Source organism: Haliaeetus albicilla, chromosome 2 (assembly GCF_947461875.1).
Source record: "Haliaeetus albicilla chromosome 2, bHalAlb1.1, whole genome shotgun sequence".
NCBI classification, from domain to species: Eukaryota; Metazoa; Chordata; class Aves; order Accipitriformes; family Accipitridae; genus Haliaeetus; species Haliaeetus albicilla.
Genome location: NC_091484.1, coordinates 16675911 through 16697284, shown reverse-complemented (window position 1 = coordinate 16697284; position 21374 = coordinate 16675911). Strand labels below are relative to the sequence as shown.

At 43.3% G+C, this 21374-nt stretch overlaps 1 protein-coding gene across 1 annotated transcript; it reads left to right on the top strand.

Moving 5' to 3' along the window:
* Positions 1-3470: 3470 nt before the first annotated feature.
* On the top strand, positions 3471-15193 carry EIF2S2 (eukaryotic translation initiation factor 2 subunit beta). Its single transcript, XM_069807578.1, has 9 exons — positions 3471-3635; positions 8399-8579; positions 9505-9608; positions 10743-10878; positions 11193-11293; positions 11728-11876; positions 12782-12838; positions 13892-13977; positions 14720-15193. The coding sequence occupies exons 1-9, from the start codon at positions 3621-3623 to the stop codon at positions 14893-14895; spliced, it is 1005 nt and encodes a 334-aa protein (XP_069663679.1). The 5' UTR covers positions 3471-3620; the 3' UTR covers positions 14896-15193.
* Positions 15194-21374: the final 6181 nt, after the last annotated feature.

Genomic DNA, 21374 nt, shown 5'->3' with positions numbered 1-21374 from the left:
AGCCTATTGATGAAGCCTTCTTACTCCTGCTACAGGAGGCATGACGCTCGCAGGTTCTCATCCTGCTGGGGGACTTCCACCACCCTGACATCTGCTGGAAAAGTAGCATGGTGAGCTGTACGCAATCCAGGAGACTCCTGGAATGCACTGAGGATAACTTCTTAAGCCAGGTAATGGACAGCCTTACCAGAGGGTATGTGATACTGGACCTGTCGGTCACTGATGCAAGTGAACTGGTTGGTGATGTCAAGATTGGAGGCAGCCTGGGCTGCAGTGATCACGTGCTGGTGGAGTTCGCAGTCCTGAGGGATATCGGTCAGGCGAAGAGTAAAGTCAGGACCCTGAATTTTAGGAAAGCAAAATTCCAGCTCTTCAAGGAGTTAGTCTATAGGACCCCCTGGGAAACTGCCCTCAGGGTCAAGGGAGCAGAACAGAGCTGGCCAATCTTTAAGGATGCTTTCCATAAAGGGCAAGAGCTCTTGATCCCCAGGTGTAAGAAATCAGGAAAGGAAGTCAAGAGAACCACATGGATGAGTTGAAACCTGCTGGTCAAACTGAAGGGCAAGAAGGAAATGCACCGGCAGTGGAAGCAGGGACAGGTATCCTGGGAAAGTATAGGGACGTTGCCCAGTTGTGTAGGGATGGATGGGGCCAGGAAGGCCAAGGCATGGCTGGAACTGAACTTGGCAAGGGATGCAAAGAATAACAAGGGCTTCTACAGGTATGTCAGCCTGAAAAGGAAGGTCAAAGAAAGCGCACCCCCCTGATGAGTAAGACTGGCAAACTGGTAACAAGGGACAACAAGAAGGCTGAGGTATTCAACAACTTTTTTGCCTCAGTCTTCACTGGCAGCCTCTCTTCCCACACCTCTCAAGTGCATGGACTGCAAAACAGGGACTGGGGGAGCAAAGTCCCACCCACTGTAAGAGAAGATCAGGCTCACGACCACCTGAGGAACCTGAACATCCATGGCACCTGACGAGATGCATCCCAGAGTCCTGAGGGAACTGGCTGATGGAGTTGTCAAGCCACTCTCCATGATATTTGGAAAGTCACGGCAGTCGGGTGAAGTCCCTGGTGACTGGAAAAAGGGAAGCATGACACCCATTTTTAAAAAAGGTAGAAAGGAGGACCCTGAGAACTACCGACTGGTCAGCCTCACCTCTGTGCCTGGGAAGGTCATGGAACAGATCCTCCTAGAAGCTATGCTAAGGCACGTGGTGGACAGGGAGGTGATTCGAGGCAGCCAGCAGGGCCTCACCAAGGGCAAGTCCTGCCTGGCCAACCTAGCGGCCTTCTATGATGGAACGACTACACCAGTGGACGAGGGAAGAGCTACAAACGTCGTCTATCTGGACTTCTGTAAGGCCTTTGACACGGTCCCCCACAACGTCCTTCTCTCTAAATTGGGAGAGATACGGATTTGATGGGTGAACTGTTTGATGGACGAGGAATTGGTTGGATGGTCTCATCCAGAGGGTAGTGGTCAACGGCTCAATGTCCAGATGGAGATCGGTGACAAGCGGTGTCCCTCAGGGGTCCGTACTGCGACCAATACTGCTTAATATCTTCATCAATGACATCGACAGTGGGATCGAGTGCACCCTCAGCAAGGTTGCAGATGACGCCAAGCTGAGCGGTGCAGCTGACATGCCTGAGGGATGGGATGCCATCCAGAGGGACCTGGACACACTTGAGAAGTCGGCCCATGTGAACCTCATGAGGTTCAACAAGGCCAAGTGCAAGGTCCTGCACCTGGGGCGGGGCAACCCCCGCTATCAGTACAGGCTGCAGGATGAAGGGATTGAGACCAGCCCTGCGGAGAAGGGCTTGGGGGTACTGGTGGATGAAAAGCCAGCAATGTGCACTCACAGCCCAGAAAGCCAACCGTACGCCCAGGCTGTATCAAACGAAGCATGGCCAGCAGGTCGAGGGAGGTGATTCTGCCCCTCTACTCCGCTCTGGTGAGAGCCCACCTGCAGTACTGCGTCCAGCTCCCGGGTCCTCACTACGAGACAGACACGGACCTGCAGGAGTGGGTCCAGAGGAGGGCCACAAAAACGATCAGAGGGATGGAACACCTCTGCTGTGAGGAAAGGCCGAGAGAGTTGGGGTTGTTCAGCCTCGAGAAGAGAAGGCTCTGGGGAGACCTTATCACGGCCTTCCAGTACTTAAAGGGGGCTTATAAGAAAGATGGGGACAAACGTTTTAGCAGGGCCTGTTGTGACAGGACATGGTGTAATGGTTTTAAACTAAAAGAAGGTAGATTCAAACCAGATATAAGGAAGAAATTTTTTACAATGATCGTGGTGAAACCCTGGAACAGGTTACCCAGAGAGGTGGTAGATGCCTCATCCCCGGAAACTTTCAAGGTTAGGTTGGACGGGGCTCTGAGCAACCTGATGTAGTTGAAGATGTCCCTTTAAAGGTCCCTTCCAACCCAAATGATTCTATGATTCCATGATTCTATTGGGGAAATGGAATGAGGAAGAAGGACTAAGGGACTGGAGCATCTGACATACGAGGACAAGCTGAGAGAACTTGGATTGTTAAACCTATAAAAGAGAATGCTCAGGGGGATCTTATCAATGTGTCTACACAGGGGGGTAAACCAGACAGAGCCAGACTCTTCTGGGTGACAGAACAAGGGGCAGCAGGCACAGGTTGAAATTCAGGAAATTCTACTTAAACATAGAAATAACGTTTTCATTGTGAAGATAGTGGAACAGGTTGCCCAGAGAGGTTGTGGTGTCCCCACCCTTGGAGATATTCAAAACCCAGCAGAACAAGGTTCTGAGCAACTGTTCTAGCTGACACTGCATGAGCAAGCAGGTTGGACCAGGCGCTCTCCAGGAAGCCCTTTCCTACACCAAGGAGTGTACGATTCTGGGGAAGGAAGTAAGGTCTGCTTTTTTAATGACAGACAAAACAGTATCGCATTTGTCCCCTACTTTGATCAGAGCAACCACCAAATTCTCTCCCTCCCCTGCGCCTCAGCCCCGTCATTTTCTGGTATGTATTCCTCCTATTCCTTCACGCTTGTGTGCAATAAACCTGGGAAAGAAATGCTACTCTTCCTGGGCCCAATAAACCCCGGCAAGAGCCGCCCTGTGGACACCAAGGACACCTTCAGCGCACACAGCCCTGAGTTCGTGGGGGTCCTGCCGCCGTTCCCCACCCCGCCCCAGCAGCAGCGGTCGCGGCGGCCGCTGCCCGACTCCTCCGCAGGCCCTTCCACAGGGGAACGAGCCCGGACAGCGAATTGGAGCCGCCTGGGTTAGCTCGGGGACTCCGAGGCGGAGACAGCTGCGCCCGTCACCCGCCAATCCGGCTGAGGGCCTCGCTTCCCCGCCCGGCCGCAGCCTCAGGGCTCCCGCCTCCCGCCCGGCGCCCAACGGCGCAGGCGCAGCTCCGGAAACGACAACTCCCGCGAGGCGCCGCGGCGGGGCGCGCATGCGCGCGGCGGCTGCGCAGGCGCGGGGGAGGGCGGCGCGGTGCTGCGGGGGAGGGGAGCGCTGATGCAAGAGGCGAGCGCGGCCGTCGCGGGTAACGGCTGACCGCGTCCCTCAGCGCCCGCCGCTCCGCCCGCCTCCCGCTCCGCTCCGTGCCCGGCCGCAGCCATGTCGGGCGACGAGGTGAGACCCGGCGGCCGCCGCCCTCGGGGGGAGCGGGGCTCGAGGCCTGCGCCGCGGCCGGGGCCGCCGCCATGTGGGAGACCGGGCCCGAGGCCTGCGCCGGGCAGCGAGCGCGGCCTCCGCCCCGGGGCAGAGCCGGCGCCTCGGTGCTCGGGCGGGCGGCGGTGCATGGGTCCCGCGGCCCCGCCGGGCGGCACCGGCCGTTGCCCCACTGGCCGCCGTCCCTGAGCAAGGGGGGCCGCGGCCGCCTCTCGGTGCGGTGGGCGGAGGCTGGGCCGGGCCGGGCCGGGCCGAGTCGGGGGCTGGCGCCTTCCCCGGGAGCCTTCCCGGTCTGTGCGCGCTGCGGGGTCCCGCCTGGCCCGCGACTGTGGTCTGGCTCCGCGTGTCGTGGGAAGGCCTGAAACTCGCCCGGAGCTCCCCGCGTTCTGCCGGCGCCCGCCTCTGGCAGAGGGAGGGCCGGGGAGGAAGGCAGATTGTCCCCGCCACCCTTTATCCATCGTGTTTTGTGCGCTTCTAGCGATAGGTAGCGTTTAGTTGGCTTACTTAGCGCTCTCGCTTTCTGGAGCTTTAGGACGCTGTCTTTTAACCCGGAGAGCTAAATAGCTACATTTCAACAAATGATAACTTTGGGTTTTTTGGATCCGATGGTGTTTGCTTAGCCACACTTCCAGGGAAGTAGATACATCTGCCTCTCAGAATTTTTCGGGTGTTGTAGACGCCATGTGTTACTAACCTCATTGCAGTTGCTCTCACAGGGAAAAGGAAAGCTTTACATGTATGAGGTTATAAGCACCCTGATGGATGACTGTATAACCTGTGAGAAGCTGCACTGGCTGAATCCATGAGATGGCTGCTTTTGGTCTTGTATCTCATTTCTGGTGTTGTTTAAAATACCCGTGTAGCTTGTTTCGTTCTCAGCAAAGTGATCACTCTAGCCTTGGAGATAGGCAAGTCATAATTTGTCCTACGTAATAAAGGAAAACTAGTGTAATTACTAACTATTTTAATGGTAGCTGAGACTGACTTATTCAGCTGCTTTAACATCTAGAATGAATGTACTGCATTTTTATGCCTAATTATGTCCCTGGAAGTGCAGTTCTAATGTCTTGGTTGTATTCTGGTTCCAGAAATTAGCACCCAGGAATCCTTGCATCACATGCTTTCTGTCTCAGGTCATAGGACCATAGAGCAGTTTATCTGGAGTTTCCTGGTTTGCATTTAGCTTAAGTGTCAGTAAAAATATTTTTCTTGCATAATGCATTTGTTCTGACAGTGAGATGATATCAGGAATATGTAGTATAGTAAAGTTACATCTCTGGATTCCTTTACGTAGCAGACTGACAGAATAAAAGTGGTAGCAGATATCACAGTTGAACTGTCACTGTTAGATCTTCTGCCTAGTGTATGTGTGAGAGTGAGTGAGCGCACATGCCTTCCAGAACTTCTGTATACCTGGTTGTTAGGAGCTAGATAGCTTGTTATTATTGATGTTAAGTTGGTGATGCTTTTTAAAGCCAATGATCCTATGAAGTTGAGGAGGGTGAAGATGCACGAAGGCAGATTCGGACCTTAAACTGGTATAGATGTTACAAAACTTTGTTGCATTGGACTGTAGCTTAAAATTTTCAGAGCTGTACGGAAAATGAAACTCCCTGGTGGAAACATCTGCTGTCTGAGTGCAGCCCAGAAGTGTGGCACAGCAGAGGCAACTCAGGCCTTATTTGCAAGGGGAAGCAGTCCATTAACATCTGTTTGCTTTGTTAAAAATCCTACTACATATATAACCCTACTAGGTATCTAAAAGTTCTTCTGGCCCTGTAGTTTTATGAAGATCCAGGAAATGATATTAGAGAATGCTGTGTTTTGAGCAGCCAGAGGGTTTAGGTGCAGATTGGTCTTAATTTTGTAGTCCATTGTAGACATCAGCTCAGTGTAGTGTAAGGATACCTGAACTAACTTTTATCAGTGCAGAGTGACTGTGTGCTTTGTAGACATGCCTGTGTTTATTCAGACTAATGAAGTAGGATTTATTTGTGACCTCTGTTAGAATCCCCAGCATTTGCCACTGTCACAGCAGTTTAGAGTAATGTTGGCTACTGTCGTAAGAGTTGCATTTGGACTATGAAGCTTTGATTCTTGATTATTATTTTTTTTTGCCTGTGTTCTTTTGCTTGCTCATTTTCTGTAAGTTGGGATTTTGACTGTGTAGGCATTTGAAATAAGGAATAGATATATGGAGCTGGATGTGAGAGAGAACTGTGTGGTCTATGGAAGAGAAAACTCCATATGGGAATTTGGCTCTGAGAGCAGAAACAGGGTAGAAATTTATAACCATTTCTACACAGGAAAAGCAAAGGGATTGGTGTATTTGGGCTGAGGGCTACAGTCCCTTCAGTAGAGGGCCTGCAACTTTGTAGAGTTTTTCAGTGCTTAAATGGTGTCAGTGCCTTGACTAATCAAACATACTGAATAGAGAAAAGGATTGAAGAAATTTCTGAAATGTCTAGCTCAGAAAGGCAAAACACAGAATAGCCTGGTTATCAGGCCAGTTAGTTTATATCATGATTTGTTAAAGCATGGGTGACCTACGACTCCTGCTTAGTTTTTGTTGAAGCCCTCGATGAACAAAGAATTTCAGACATAGACCTCCTTCTCAGGTTGTGGAACTCTTGTATTAGTTACCCGAGAGCTGTTAGCATGTTATGACTAGGACTTAGGTTTGCAGAAGCCTGGCTTGACCTAACTGGATGGAGTGGACCTTCAGAGCAGTGCTCTGTTCAAGGCCAGCTACATTGTTTTAAAGCTGAAAAAAACAATCTCCTGTGTCCAGAAGTTGTCCTTGTGTGCTAACTTCAGTTTAGCATGGTACTACTGAGGGCACGTTCTGTCTCTTGTAGACTCAAGACATACTTTGTGGTGGTTCGGGATGGAGGATGTCTTTTTCTTTGCAATGAGAAGAGTGATTTGGGGTGGGTAGGCTGGTTCCTTCTTAGAAATTATTACACCCAATCTAAGCATAATCTTATGTTTGCTTAATCATGTGAGAAGATACGGAGTTTTATATAACTCTGAAGAGTATTGCAAAGCTTCTTCATTGAAATTAATCCTGATCTTGAAAATGGTGTTCATGTTCTTGTTCCCAAAGCTGTGGACTCTTGCTGATACAGGCAGCTTTCCTTCTGTTTCAGCAGACTGTGGAGTTTACAAGAGGAAGCCAGCAGACAGTGTAACCGGTTGTGCATATTATTTGATTACTGTGCATTACAAGAGCATGATTCATACATGTGTCTAAGCATTGCAGGGAAGCCCTCTGACAGAACTTTTTTAAAATTGTTCTAGCGCGGTGTGTGTCAACCAAAGACGGGCTTCAGCAGTTTGAAAGCCTCAGGCTTCAGTGTCCCATATATGTGGACACTTGTGATGCTGTGCTTGAAACACCCATACGTGCAGTTTACTGCCTTTCAATAGAGCCTTTATGAAACATGTAAGTTCCAGAAAATTGGAAGAATATCACAAGTATATCATGTGTAGGAGAATGAGAAGTGTGAAGAAAAGACCGCTTCCTGTGGGGAGGGAAACTGCCAAACTTGCAGGGTGTACCAAAACCAGAAGTTGGAGAACTGCTCCTTTGATGAAGTGGTGGTGGTATTTTCATGAGTGGGGGTATTAATGATGCAGAATTTTAACTATCTGAGGACATTCTTCAATTGCTACATAAGAAAAACTGCAGAAAGAGTCTCATTAAGTGTCTAAAATTGTTTGATGTATTAAATATATACTGTGATGTGAAAATATTTAACAAAACTGACCAATAGCTGTGATGTCAAACTTGAATCTTAAGTGAAAAATGTAAGAAGCATTCCTGTGTTGGAAAACTGAAGAGCTTATGTGTTAAATATCTCAGGTCTGCAGATGATGAATAGGTTAAAAGTGAGTCTTGGGGTTAGTAACTTCTTCACAGTCAGACTAGGTGAATTAAGCTTATTCGCTGGCTAAAGAACTCGTTAACAGCTTTTAATCACTTGGTCTCTGAGGTTCAGTTTCCCACTGTGCGGGGTGGGAAAGGATGAGACCGTTGCTACTTCATAGTGTTGAGAGCTGATACAGGTCTTGCTGTATCACTGGCCCCTTCTAGGTTTCTCCCTAGTCCAGAGCGTTCTTGTCAAGAGACTGTTTGTAAATCTTGCTTTTTAATAAATCTGGAAATTAATGTGTCTCACAAATGGAGGTACAAAGTGTAACTGACATGTAATCAGGCTCTGTGGTATAGGTGTGCTTAAACTTTTTTCTGATGCTGAGTGGGTGAGTGATTGCTTTGCATAGTCTTACTTAAAATTTGAGTCTGTTATGATAATAAAATGGAGAAGTAGCTGGTACCTAGTCTGTCAAAGATTCATAGCTTTGATATATTTTCAGCTGAACTAATACATAGATGGCAGGAAACTTGGACTCTCAAAGGAAAAGTAGCAGAAGCTCTAAACTGTCAAGCAGTGTTCTAATCTCTGTTTCTTCTCTTGTAATTGGTCACATCAGTTATGCCTTGGGACAAGATCTGTGGTGTTTTTAAAGAAGCCTATGTAATTGCTGGTTTGAGTCAGTTAACTTGTAGTACATTGTTACAGATCTAGAAAAAATCCGTAGTTGAGACTGAAGGCAAGGAACAGCTTGCTTAACTGAAGGAATGTTGAGAGAAACTTAAAGTTGTTATAAATATTAAATGGTAGGTGATTATTGTGCTGCTAAGGAACTCCTGACTCTTACAGATGATTTTCGATCCCACTATGAGCAAGAAGAAGAAGAAAAAGAAGAAGCCCTTTATGCTGGATGAGGAAGGAGGGGATACACAAGCGGAAGAGACTCAGCAATCAGAAACAAAAGAAGTTGAACCAGAGCCAACAGAAGACAAAGATGTTGAAGCAGATGAAGAAGACAGCAGGAAGAAAGGTAAAGTGAATCCATGTAGATAAACTCTCAAAGATAGTCCTTCTGTATTCTGAGACTACAAGCCCCAAGAATTTGGCATCACAGTGTGTAATGCTGGGGCCCAGGTTTGTTAAGAGGTTTGTGAGTAATACTCTGCTGCTTATTTGGAGGGCATATTTCTCTCCTGCTTGAAATCATGTTCACAGACATCCAGCAAGTTACCAGTGGCTTATGTAAATTCCACTTTCCAGACTCAGAGTCTTTTGTATGAGACAATGAAAAGAGAATCCCTAAAACAGTTAGCAGGAAGTTCTATGTCTTCCACATGCGGTTGTTGCAATAATTACACAATTATGGCTGGTTTTCATTTGAACAATTAAGCAATAGTGTGACAATAGAAATATGGTTAAAAGGCTTTCTAGTTTTTTGACAACTGTGAATGTGATAACTAGAGTGTTCTTTGGAATCTTTCAGGAAGTAAGCTTGTGATTGTGTATATAACCTTGCTTTTTAAATTGAGGCCAGTGTCATTTCAAGATGACCTGATTCGGGGAATGCTGTTAACTTAAATCCAGTTTGTTCATAAAATTGGCTCCTGCAGTAGACCAAAGAAACGATACATTCCTCCTACAATTTTCTTTTAATTTTTTTCAAGCATCTCTACTATAATGACAGAAGTGGCTAATTTATCTTGTACAGCAGAAAGAGTTAAGCACTTAAATAAGTAAATGCAGTTAGAAGATGCAGAAACTGTAGAATAGTACTGAGGTATTTGGGGGTAGAGGGGAATGACCTCTTTAAAACCTGAAGGATGTCTGTAGGGGCTACAGATCATTGCTTATGTCTTGCTGTAATGTTTTGAAGATTTGGATGTAAATCAGAAACCTTTATGTCTAAACTGTTTCTACAGTTGTTATACTTCTTTTGGCAATCCTTTGTTTTTTAGATGCAACAGATGACCTGGATGATTTAAACTTCTTCAATCAAAAGAAAAAGAAGAAAAAAACAAAAAAGATATTTGATATAGATGAAGCAGAAGAAGGTGTAAAGGTTTGTTTACGTAATTAGGCCATCTAGTCTATGGCTGAAAACTTTCTTGCTTTCCCTTCTGGGGATTGGCAGTGCAGGAGTAGTTTTGAGTCTGTCATTGTGTCTTAGTGCAGTTAATAATGAAACTTAAGTTTCACTGTATCTTTCATATATAGTAGGTTCTGCTGAACATGTTGCTCCTGCAGGGCTTTTTGCCCCGAAGTGAAAAAAATCTAACTGATCTGCACAATGAGCAAGTAATTCTGCAATCTGTAGTAAGGGTTGGCTAGCATCAAGATTAATTGTCTTTTTGGGTGAGAGAAGTAAATGGATGTCAGAAGCCATGCACAGAATAGTCCTCGAAAGGCCAGCCCTTCAAATAAAGGGTATATATCTGCTAAGAAATCTGTTTTTACTCTGGTGTTTTCTTTAGAAATGATTGGCTACTGTTCTGTGTTCCAGAAAGTGTACGAGATGTTTTTACTCAAGTTTTATTCCGAGTCATGTTTTTGTATCACGTGTCAGTGTAACTGGCAAGCCCAGAGAGCGAGAGGACAGAGAAATGTTACGTTGTGTGTAAACCTCTTCTTTAGATTCTGCCTCTTGGGGAAGAAAATGTCCCTCTGATCTGCCGCAGACAGGCAAAATGCTTGCTCTACACGTGCAGAATTGTGATAATAAATTGGGCTGGCTGCAGGTAGCACAATTTTGCCTTACCTTATTGTCTGGCATGTAGGGTGGTTTGTTCCCTTATGCCCTAAAATGGCTGATGCCTTTAGGTAAGTGTAGCGTGATCTTGTTCTTGACCAGCCAGAAATTAGACCAGGAGATTTTTGCGTGCATTGATTACCTAGTAGGAAATTAACTATTCCAAAGGAAATAGTATAAACTAAGTTTTCATACAAGACTGCACTCACTGTTAGATGCATGTACATCATTGTATCTGAGCTTGGCATATAAAAATCTAGCCCTACTTAATGACAGTAGTGCAGCACTCTCTTCAACATACTTTAGTTCCATTCTTATCTGTTACATTCCAGGATTGTGGTGGATATTACTAGTATTCATCTAGTATAGTGTGCTACTATTTCTAATGCTGTACAGTGGGGATTTGTGTTTAATACTGTAAACTATGGTCTTATTATTTCTTTGCAGGACTTGAAAATTGAGGGAGATGTGCCAGAGGCAGTAGAACCTGAAGATGACCTTGATATCATGCTGGGCAATAAAAAGAAGAAAAAGAAGAATGTGAAGTTTCCGGATGAGGATGAGATAATGGAGAAGGATGAAGGTAAAAGCATAAGCTAGCTCAATGAGATGTTAAAAGTGAAATGTAGCCCATGTTGTAGGTGAATAAGTTCTGTTCAAGTGCCTTTTTTGTTTCAAAAGTCCTTTTGTTACCACTACATTGTTTATCAGAAAAATGTTCTCTAAAAGCACTATAAATTTGCTGCAAGTGCTGCTGTCCCTTGTAGGCAGGCAAACAGAAGACTTGTGTTCACATTTTAGTGGAATCTTCTTTGATGCACCTTTTTAGAAATGGTGTAAGCATGAAGTTAAAGAATATTTCTGTTCTTAATGAATCCCAAATAACTTTCTTTACAGCTTTTGAAGATGAAGATAGCAAAAAAGATGATGGAATTTCTTTTAGCCTTCAGTCGGGACCTGCGTGGGCAGGCTCGGAAAGGGACTACACGTATGATGAGGTAATGTTCAAAAGACTTAAATTTTTTCCATGTTGAGGTACATCAGCAGAATAGGGCCTTATGCTCATATGTCCTATTTCTAACTTAAAATTAAAGGACTTGTAGTCAGAAGCTCGTGAACAGAAAAATAACAGAAAGCACATCTTTTATCACAGTTAACTTTCATATAGGGCAATATTAGTGATAGTTAAAATACCTCTGCAAATAGACTGAGGTATTGTAGATTATGAAGTAAACCCTTGGGGAAACAGCTTTTTTATTTTGCATTTATCAGAACTTTTTTAAGTGTGTGTTCAAAAGCATATGGGGAAATCCTAATGGGCAAAGATGGTCTAATATTCACTGTGAATGCTGTTTCAAGTTTTTTTAGAAATGAGGTACTTTATTTGAGAAATGCAAGATATTCATATTGATGTGAATCCCTGTTTTTGCAGTTGCTCAATAGAGTATTTAACATCATGCGGGAAAAAAATCCAGATATGGTAGCTGGAGAAAAACGAAAATTTGTCATGAAGCCTCCACAGGTTGTACGAGTAGGGACCAAGAAAACATCTTTTGTCAACTTTACAGATATCTGCAAATTGTAAGTTTCCTCTTAAGATTTCCCAGGAATAGCGGATGAATGTACTTTTCTGTGGTGTTGGCTGTGTTGAATGCGTGTTTTCTGGCAAAAGACTGCGGCAAACCAGAAGTAAACTGAAAGCTATTTCAATCATACTGTTCGTTTCCTCTACCTCTCTCTGTAAGAAGGTATTTATGAAGATGATTTGAGGTAATTTCTTATTTTATACTTAAATTATGAAAATTGTAGGCTTGCTGCATGGGCCTCATGGACTGAAACTAAACCTATTGATTTTGTGAGTTTACTGGCTTCTATAAAGTCTGTAGCTGGGTCACCAGTGATACTTATTTGCAAGTCTTGGGTGGGTGGTGGTGGTGGGGAAAGTGTTTTCCAATTTGAGCTGGCTACACATACTATTCTCTTGGTAAATGGTATGGAGTTCAGTAATTTTTTTTTTCCAGTGCTTTCTGTCTTAATTATTTCTTGTGAAGGCAGTTCTATTCTTTGTGGGCACTTCTGGGAATGCATATCTGATTTGTTTCATAAGTGTGCCAGAAAACAGTCCTGATGAAATCATACTGAGGATTTGGGTAGTGAATACTAAAGTGAATTTTTAATGGTAGCGAGTAACACTTTTCTTTCAGGGAGTGGCAGGGGGATGGGAGAATAAGAATGGAAAATCTCAAATAGAGAACTTATTTTCAATAGTTACTGTAATTGTGAATTTGGTTCGGGGAGGGGGTTTGTGGACTGTTAAGCTTTCTTGTATCCTCAGTCATTGTCTGCCTATGCTCTTTGGTGCAGACCCTCTTGCACTGCCCCCTTTCAAACTTTGTAATCTAAGATTGTTTTGGCCTGACAGTCCTCTATAAATATCAAATTTCTCTGAAGGGGGGAGGTTAAACATATCCTTACTCTATTTTTAGATTACATCGTCAGCCAAAACATCTTCTGGCATTTTTGTTGGCAGAATTGGGTACAAGGTAAGGCTACTGGGCTGTGTATGTGCTTATGCATGTAGGAAGCAATGGCAACATAGTTGACGTTGTCTGATCAAAAAGAAAATTCTTGGGTTTAGGTCTGTATATATGTGCTTGAACATTAGGCTTTTCTTCCCTGCACTTAGATTCTGTGCTGAGTTATTGAAGAGACACCATCTTAGGGAAGAGGTACAGAGGCAAACTATAAGTCCCAGGGAACAGTTTGGATAAGGGTTTGGATTCCCTATTTGGAGCCTTTCTTAAAGATGCTCTGACAGCAGCGCTGTCTGTCACAATTGGTGAGGATGGCTCTGTGGCTCTTATCAGCTTAAGGCAGATGATAGCTAGGGAAGAGAGAATGCCCGACTGCCTAATTGCAAGTCTTGTGGGCCTGTAGCTGGTTATTCTGTCTAATGCTGCAGTTAAATCCACCTGTCAGCATAAAACCAGTGTTGATTTTGTATGTCTCTTATCAAAGATCTCATGCTGTGGTAGTGTACTTTCTGGTTGTCTATTCATTTCTCTGCTGTAGACTACAATGTTATTATACCTAGATACAGAGAATAAAGGAATCTAATTGCAAGGTGTGTGTGACAAATGCCCATATGATTGGGCTTCGGCGTCTCCTCAGCTCCAGGTGACTTAAACAAAAACTTAGAAACTATAATGTGAAAAAAACATTCAACTTACTACATCAGAATGGCTAGAAAAGGATCTTATTAGTCATATTGCACCTTACTAGGGAGTTGTCTTGGTCACTTCTGTGAGATAAGCAGGTGTCAATTCTCAATTCCGTAAAGTTCTTCTGATTGGGTAGCTTAACTATGAGGCTGATCTCTGCTGGAGTTTGCTTTTACTGCAGTGAGTTATGCTTGGGCAAAACTTCCTGTAGGTTTTCAAGTGTCTTTAGAATTTTGCATTTTTTCCCCCCAAAGTAATTCTGGCTTACTCTTATCTTGAAGAATGCATCATTATCTTGCTTCATGTTCCTGACTTGTTTTAACACTTGAAAACTTCTGCAAATCAAATACTGAATTAATTTTTCTTTTAAATTAGTGGCTCAATAGATGGTAACAACCAACTTGTAATCAAAGGAAGATTCCAGCAAAAACAGATAGAAAATGTCCTGAGAAGATATATCAGTAAGTATAACTCCCTTTTCCACTACAGATTTCTCTCAGACCCCTTTTGATGATCAGTGGCCCATGTATGGCCCACATGTGTATGCATGCTGTGGACATTCTGTGCTAAGAAGCTACAACTTTGCTGCAGCTTTATAATGGAATAATGCAAGTTCTGCCATGGTGTAATAAGCATATAGGTCGTACTCTGTCCTGGCACTAAAATGTGCCAAGGAAAACAGTAAGAGCATTTGGGAATTGCTTGTTTTCATCTGACTTTTTATTTCTTGGCTTTGATGAGGACTGTGGAAAATAACAGTAATTATTAATTTTAAAGTCTGTTGTATGTGTTAATTAACAAATACAGTGTGTGTGCTGCTGGTCAAAGGACTCACAGATAATATGTAACAAAAAAATACTGCTTTAGTTGTAGCAACTCTGTTTGCTGACATCTGGGAATGCTGTTTCAGCAGAGGAAGTTACAAAATGCCAGTGGGAAGTCTTAAGTGGTTGTTACTATTTTTAAAACATCAGTGTCTGTATATAATGTACCATATGAAACTTAGTCTTTATTAACCTAGGAACTAGGGGTAATTTTTAGGTTGCCTCAATGTCTGTGGTTTTCATAGTAAGCCACTTTGAAGTTAGTAGATGCATTTGAACAGCCTTTCAAGACAACTGTTAAACTAAAGGCTGAGGAAGTGGTCCCTTGTCTGCTGATAGTGCATTATCTTCTAACTGTAACTTAATTCCTTTTCTGCAGAGGAGTATGTCACCTGTCATACGTGTCGGTCACCAGACACAATCCTACAGAAGGACACCAGATTATATTTCCTGCAGTGTGAGACCTGCCACTCTCGCTGCTCTGTCGCCAGCATCAAAACTGGTTTCCAGGCTGTCACAGGCAAGAGAGCGCAGCTCCGTGCCAAAGCTAACTAGTTTGCTAATCAACACTGGATTTTGCAAAGTGTTCTGGGGAGATATGACTGGACAGGTTTACAATCGGAATGGATTTACCATTGTATTAAAACAAGATTGTAAAAACGACAAGAAATTTGGCTTTTGATTGATTGGTCTGTGAAATCCTTGCAAGATGCAGATCCTCAAGCTGTTCACATACATTTGCTCATTGAATATATTTTACCAACTGTAAGGAACGTGATGGGAAAGGAGGTGCTTTTTAATCCATTCAGACTTCTGTAAAACACAAGATAAATTAAAGATACTATAACAGTGAGTGTCTTCGATTTGGATTTTTCCTTCAGTTTCCTCTTTTTAAACAGCTCTTGGGAATGGTTGGTGTGTTGTTCTGCAGATCATGTCACTGAACTATGTCCAAGACCCAGAATAAAGTTTTAAGATAAAGGTTATTTTGCTTTTTACATAACAAGCTTATTTTTAGTTAGGCTATCATTAAACAGAGAAACCAGTCACAAAAAGTCACAGGGATGATACACCAACATGAGAACTGCTCATGCTCTTATAGCCACATTAATATGGGAATGCATTTTGCACAGAAAGTGACATCAGGACATGTTGATACTGCTTAATTAGGCAGAACGTAGCTTTGAGATAGTTCAGACACCATATTGATGCTGAATCTTAACATAGAATTGATAAATTGTACTGTAAGGTTTCATAGAGTCATAATACTAAATTTTGCAATTTCTAATAGAGAAATGTTTATATTTCTTAAGTCCTGCACTCTTCACCACTTTAAAAAGAATCTAACTAAATGCAGCAAAAAAAAAAGGATACAGGTAACATCATTATATGATGGCTGCAACCCACTGTCTTATATAAATCTTGAGTTTACAGAAGATACTGCCAAGTAGTTTGAGTTCCAAATTAACACGTTATGCTTCTCAATCATAACATGCACTTCTTTCTGCTAGCAGTCAGTATCAGTAATCTCTATGGGACATGCATAGTGCTGTCCTAACTAGTTTTTCTAGTGCTGTAGAATTTTGTTACAGCTGCCAAGTACAAAGATGCAAATGGGGAGCGAAGTCCCTCTTGAGGGACTCTGTAAGGGGGGGGACAGTTTTCATTTAATCGCCAAAATGGCACAGGGACAGGATAAGGTGTAGTAGCTCAAGACCCTGGGCATCCATCCCTGCAGGTAAGCAGAGTAGCCTCCTCCCCAGAGAAAATGGTGGTCATTCTGAATGCAATTCGTCAAATACCAGAAACTGAAGGGTTTCTACCAAGTTTTAATCTTTGTATGTATGTTAATACAGACAGTGCTGGGAAGTCACTTACTTGCTATTTGAAAACTTGACAGCACTGTAAGGCAAAACCCAAGGTTTTATGGTTGGTTTTTTAAAAGTGTTTTGAATTTCAAGTGAGCTATAACAAATGTTGGATGTATCTTTAAGTGAATAAAGCCAGGATCAGTGCCTCTTGTAACATTATTGTTGTATTCTTGTTTTTTTTTCTCTAGCAAATAGGCATTGTCCTGTTGGAAGTAAAACTTTTTGGAGAAGTGCTAGCTGACTTTGTTTCAGTGACTTGCTTTTGGGACACACTGAAATAGCTGAAGAACAATGATACTTTCTATTTTTAAATGCTTTTTCCTGGGTCAAATACCTTTAACATACTTTAAAAAAAAAAAACCAACCAAACCAACAGTATGGCCTTGAGCTGCTGCTGTATTTTAGTGCATTATATACAAAATCTGACTTCAGTGTATTTGGACCAGAAAGATCAAATTAAAAAAAAAAAAAAATTGTTCAAACCCATCATCTGTGAGCTCTCCTGGCTCACGGGAGAGCTTTATAGGTGTGTTTTGAGTCTGTGCATGAAATCCTGAAGGCATTGGTTTTTATGACTAATATTTGAGTGAAACATCTTGAGCTGTAGACTCTAATTGGAAAAACCTCACTGATGTATGAAGTGTCTTCTCTTTCTAGGAGCAGATAGTAGTTGGTTTGTTGTTTGTTTGGTTTTTTTATAAACAAACACCTTTTCCCAGTGTACATTCAAAAAGGAGTACAGTCTGCAAGTACTGTGTGAACATAAATGCCTCTTGCAGCTTGTAAGGCTGATTTAAGTTGAAGTGCATTCATGTGTTCAGAGGCAAAAAGGTAGAGTTTTGTACTTAGGCTGAATGTAAGCAAGTAGCTTAAGGATGGAGCTCTTAACAGGATAAGGTGGTAGATTTGTTTGCCTTGGGTCTGCATGTAGGCATGTATTTGAAGGCAGACAGAACTGTGTTTCTCCATGCTTTTTTCTCTGTGATCTGAAAATTGGCTGTATGGTGCTCAGAGAGATGTGGGAGCCAGATTTTTTTAGGTGCTGAATGACTGCAGAGCAGAATGGAATACGGGTTTGAATGGGTTGGGGAGGAGCCTGGGAGCTAACAAAGAGCACAGTGATGCAGCTGGGTTGCTCCTCTGCAGAGCTCCTGCCGTGCCCAGAGTTCTCTTACACCTTATCTAAGTAATCTAAGCTGTTGCAGGTCTGCTCCTTTCCAGCAGTAAAGATGCAACACGTCTTTCAGCCCAGAACATGCAAAAGAAAGTCTTTTGAGACTTGTCACTGGAGGTCCTAGGAGAACTACAGAAGAAGTTGTGTTGCTGTCAGTCAGCCTGAAATTTACTGATACCCTTGTAAGAAGAATAATCTCTTTATAACCCATTTTTGCCAGGTAAATGCTTTTATCTCCATTGTGTAGTCAGGGGGTTGGAACTCAAAGGGTTGGGTGACCTGCTCAGGTCACCAAAACAACCAGTAAAATGAAAACAATCTAGTTCCCTGGTTCAGTATAGATGCAGTGGGATCAGCTTCCTTTGAGGTGGTGTAGTTCTGTTTTGCTGAAATAACTGTTCACTATTATGAAAATAAGTGAGATTAAACTTTTTTCTTGAAAGAAAGAAAAAAAAATTGTTCTTGCTTCTTCTGGCCAGAGCAAGGATTTAATCAAAGCAGTAGTATTTTTATAACCAGGAATAGTGTAAAAAAGGAGAAGCAATTATAAAAAGTTTCCATTGAGAGTGCGGGATTTCTGGTTAGTACTGGCTGCATTGTGTCCTACTGACATGTACACCACACCCTAAAATCCCTGGTTTGTGTCAGTTGTGGGCCTGCATGACGGGGAAACTTGGTCACCTAAGATTGTAAGCAAGGAGAAGAAAAAGGTGACTTTCAAAGCTGCTGCTGCTGCAGGACAAGGTTTGTCATGAATTGCATGGGATGTTCTGCTGTATGGCAAAAGTGTGTATGATGGTATCTAGAAGAGGTACAGAAATAGAAACAGCAGGAAAGCTCTGAAGGTCAGAATATGAAGTTGAGTGTGATGCTGACAGCTAAGATTCATTAGAACTTATCTGTTAATCTTTTAAATAACATATCTCCAGCTATCTGTTCTGCATCTCTGCTCAGTTTTTTCCCAGAGTTTTATTACAGATTACCAGACTGGTAGAAGAGTATCCAAGCAAGTGAGAGGCCAAGTTTTCAGAAAGAATTGAGGGCAGATGTTTAACAGAAAACAGCAGCTGCACAAGAATTATCAGTTCAGCTTGCCTGTATGGAAAACAAACTGCAAAGCCACACCAGCTTCCAAAATAATTGCTTGCTTTTTCTATTTTTAAATTGTTTTTGCTACAGTAAAGGTTAGTCCCATGTTGCCCAAGTAGCAGAACATAATTTTCTGTAGCTTTCTGCTTGACAAATGGCTGCCCTCGCAATATGTGGGTTTGCACCCTGGCTGCTCCAGTGCAAGCTATTCCCTGAGCAACCTGTTTCTGGCCCCTACCAGAGGCAGGACATCAGTCTGGATGGACTGTGCAGTAACCCTGGGTGGTAAGTCTGGGTTCACCTATCCTGCTTCTTAGCTGTCCTGTTAACTGTTGTGTTTTTCCAGCCACTAAGCTCCCTCTTCCCTAGAAATGTGAAGGACTCAAATGATGGGAAAACGGGCAGTTCGGTGTCCCTGGAGGAAAATAGCCAGAAACACCCAGGTTAGAGATAGGGGTCAGGTATCAGGACAAGCTTGTCCTGATGAAAGCCTCTCAGGCTTTTCAAGCAGTGCAAAGGGGGCCGACAGCTAAAGTCTGCAGATGTTTGGATTCCCACAATGTTCGTGGGGATCAGCCAGGGTTAGGTTGGACCTATATAGCTCTACCTTGCATTCTGCTCTCTGCATGTATAGGGGAATTTTGGCAGTTAACCTAAGTCACAGCTTGCTCTGGACCCAGGTGTCTGTCAACCTGGGGAAAACTCTTCTAAAATGGCTCTAATTTGGGCTAATAGCTAAAAGGATTTTGGATCAGCAGTAAAATCCTATGGCAGAGAAGGGAGCACAACTCCACATGTCCTTTCCCTAGTACGTTTTCGAATGCAGAGAGCTGATGGAGAAGAAAGGTTGCTCTGATCCTGATCGGTTGCTTAAATGATCTTGTGACAGGAGGAGGAAAAAGGCTTTTGAAGGAAGATGTTACTCGGAAATTGTGGAATCCTACAGAGAAAGAGGCTCAAGGGCTCTTGCTGATCTTTAACACATGCTATCTCGCCTGTAAAAGCCTTTGGCTTGAAGGGACCTCACCTGACTCCAGTCCCTTGGCTAAGAAATTCAGTTTTTTCAGCTCTTTCTATAGTCAATAACGAAGACAGGGAAGCACCTCCAGAGACAATTCAGCCAGTCTCTTAGTTTTTAGAAAGAGCCTAGGGAGATTGTGTCTTTACTGTAGATGATTCACCATAGATGAATATAGATAAGATATACATACATATTACATATTCACATAGGTATCATATACATACTATACATTCTTATGTATTCTATATGTAAGGATATGGCTGAACCTGTGCTGTTAGTCTCTGTCACAAGTCCAAGGGAGCAACCATAGTTCTTTATACAGAAGTAGAAATTTAAGCTGGCCCTGGAAACACATTGCTGCTTGATAGACATGAGGAATGGGCTTTTCCTTGCAGGAAGAAAAATTCTTTCTCACTTCCCTTCTGCTTCTGACTGTAATGCTAGGCTCATTTCTCGCTGTGTAAGCTTGCTGTTCATCTTTTCTTCTTTTTGCATATTGCAAACAACTGCATATTTCTGAAATAAAACAGTCAAAATTTTACATCCATGTTATTACTCAATTTTCTGCCAAATACCCAGCAGCAATGTGTGGTACTTCCCTCTTCAGCCCATTGCATCTTCCATAGTGGGTCTCTGGGCTCACAGAGACTTTGGGTTTTCTAACACAGAAGCAGCTTCCTTAATTCTACATTCTGTATTAAAGCAAATTAGTTTTAAAACCTTTGTTTCTTCCCCCAGCCTTGCTTTGGGTAATTATCCCATAGGTTTAATGTATGTCTTTCTTCCATGTGGAAACATTGCACTTGGGGTGGAGCAGGACTGTGTGACTGATGGCAAAACATGCTTGTACCCTAATTGTCACCAGTGTTAGATGACATGGCTGGATCTTGGCACTTTTAATGTGGTCTTACAGTCCTTTTCTGATAATATTAATTTTAATTGAAAGAGGAAAAGAAAGGGGAGTTCTATTGCCTTCATTACAGGGAGAAAAGCTAGATGTGATTCATTTTGAAAACAAGGCACAAAAGGCAAGTAAAAAAAAATTCAGTTCTTTTTAGTTTTGTGTACTGAAATGTCTTTCTAAACTGCTCATGGTCCTTAGAGCCTGCTGCAGGCCTTGTGCTATGTTGTTGTTCAGTGCCAACATAGCCTTTTTTCCACCATGAACGTAAAAAAATAAGTTCTGGGAAACGTGAGCTCATCTGAAATGAAGCTTAAAACGTCTTTCTTTGCTGCATTGTTTCCACACTTTCTGACACTCTCAAACAATGGGATGCTCTCCTATGAGTCCCAGCCAGCAGGGAGGATTGCATTTTTTTCTTTTTTAATTCTGAAGGAGCTGTGCAAAGATCTCTTGGGTTCCCTTGAAGTGGTTATTTAGGTTTGAGGCCATGGTTGCCATTGAGGTTTCCCTGTTAGTGAGAGGCTGCTTGGGGCTGGCTGTGGGGTCTCGAATTTTTTTTGTGCATGACAGTTTGTTTTTAATTCCAGACCTACTCCACTTCTCACATTCATTTGAGCTGCGTCCTGAAGTACATTGTTCCCCTCTACGCTTTGTTTTGGATGAAGGAGGTGGCCATTAAATCCTGCCCCGGACCAAGAACATACTTGGGCTTGAAGAATGAGGAGCGTGCTGGGGCTGGAGCCCCATCTGCACGTCCTGGAGATGCTGCAGGCAGAGAGGTGTCTTCTGAGCTGGCTAAAATCAGGAGATGGGATGCTTTGGCATGTGTGCATATGAAAGGGATCTTCCGAGCAGTAAGGAGGGGGCAAAGCTGGAGCACAGTGTGAAGATAAGGATTGGATGTCCCAGCTGTGCTGCCAGACCTGTCCTCTTCTCCCTGAATGGCTCAGGATCACCCGGTGGAAGGAAACTCCA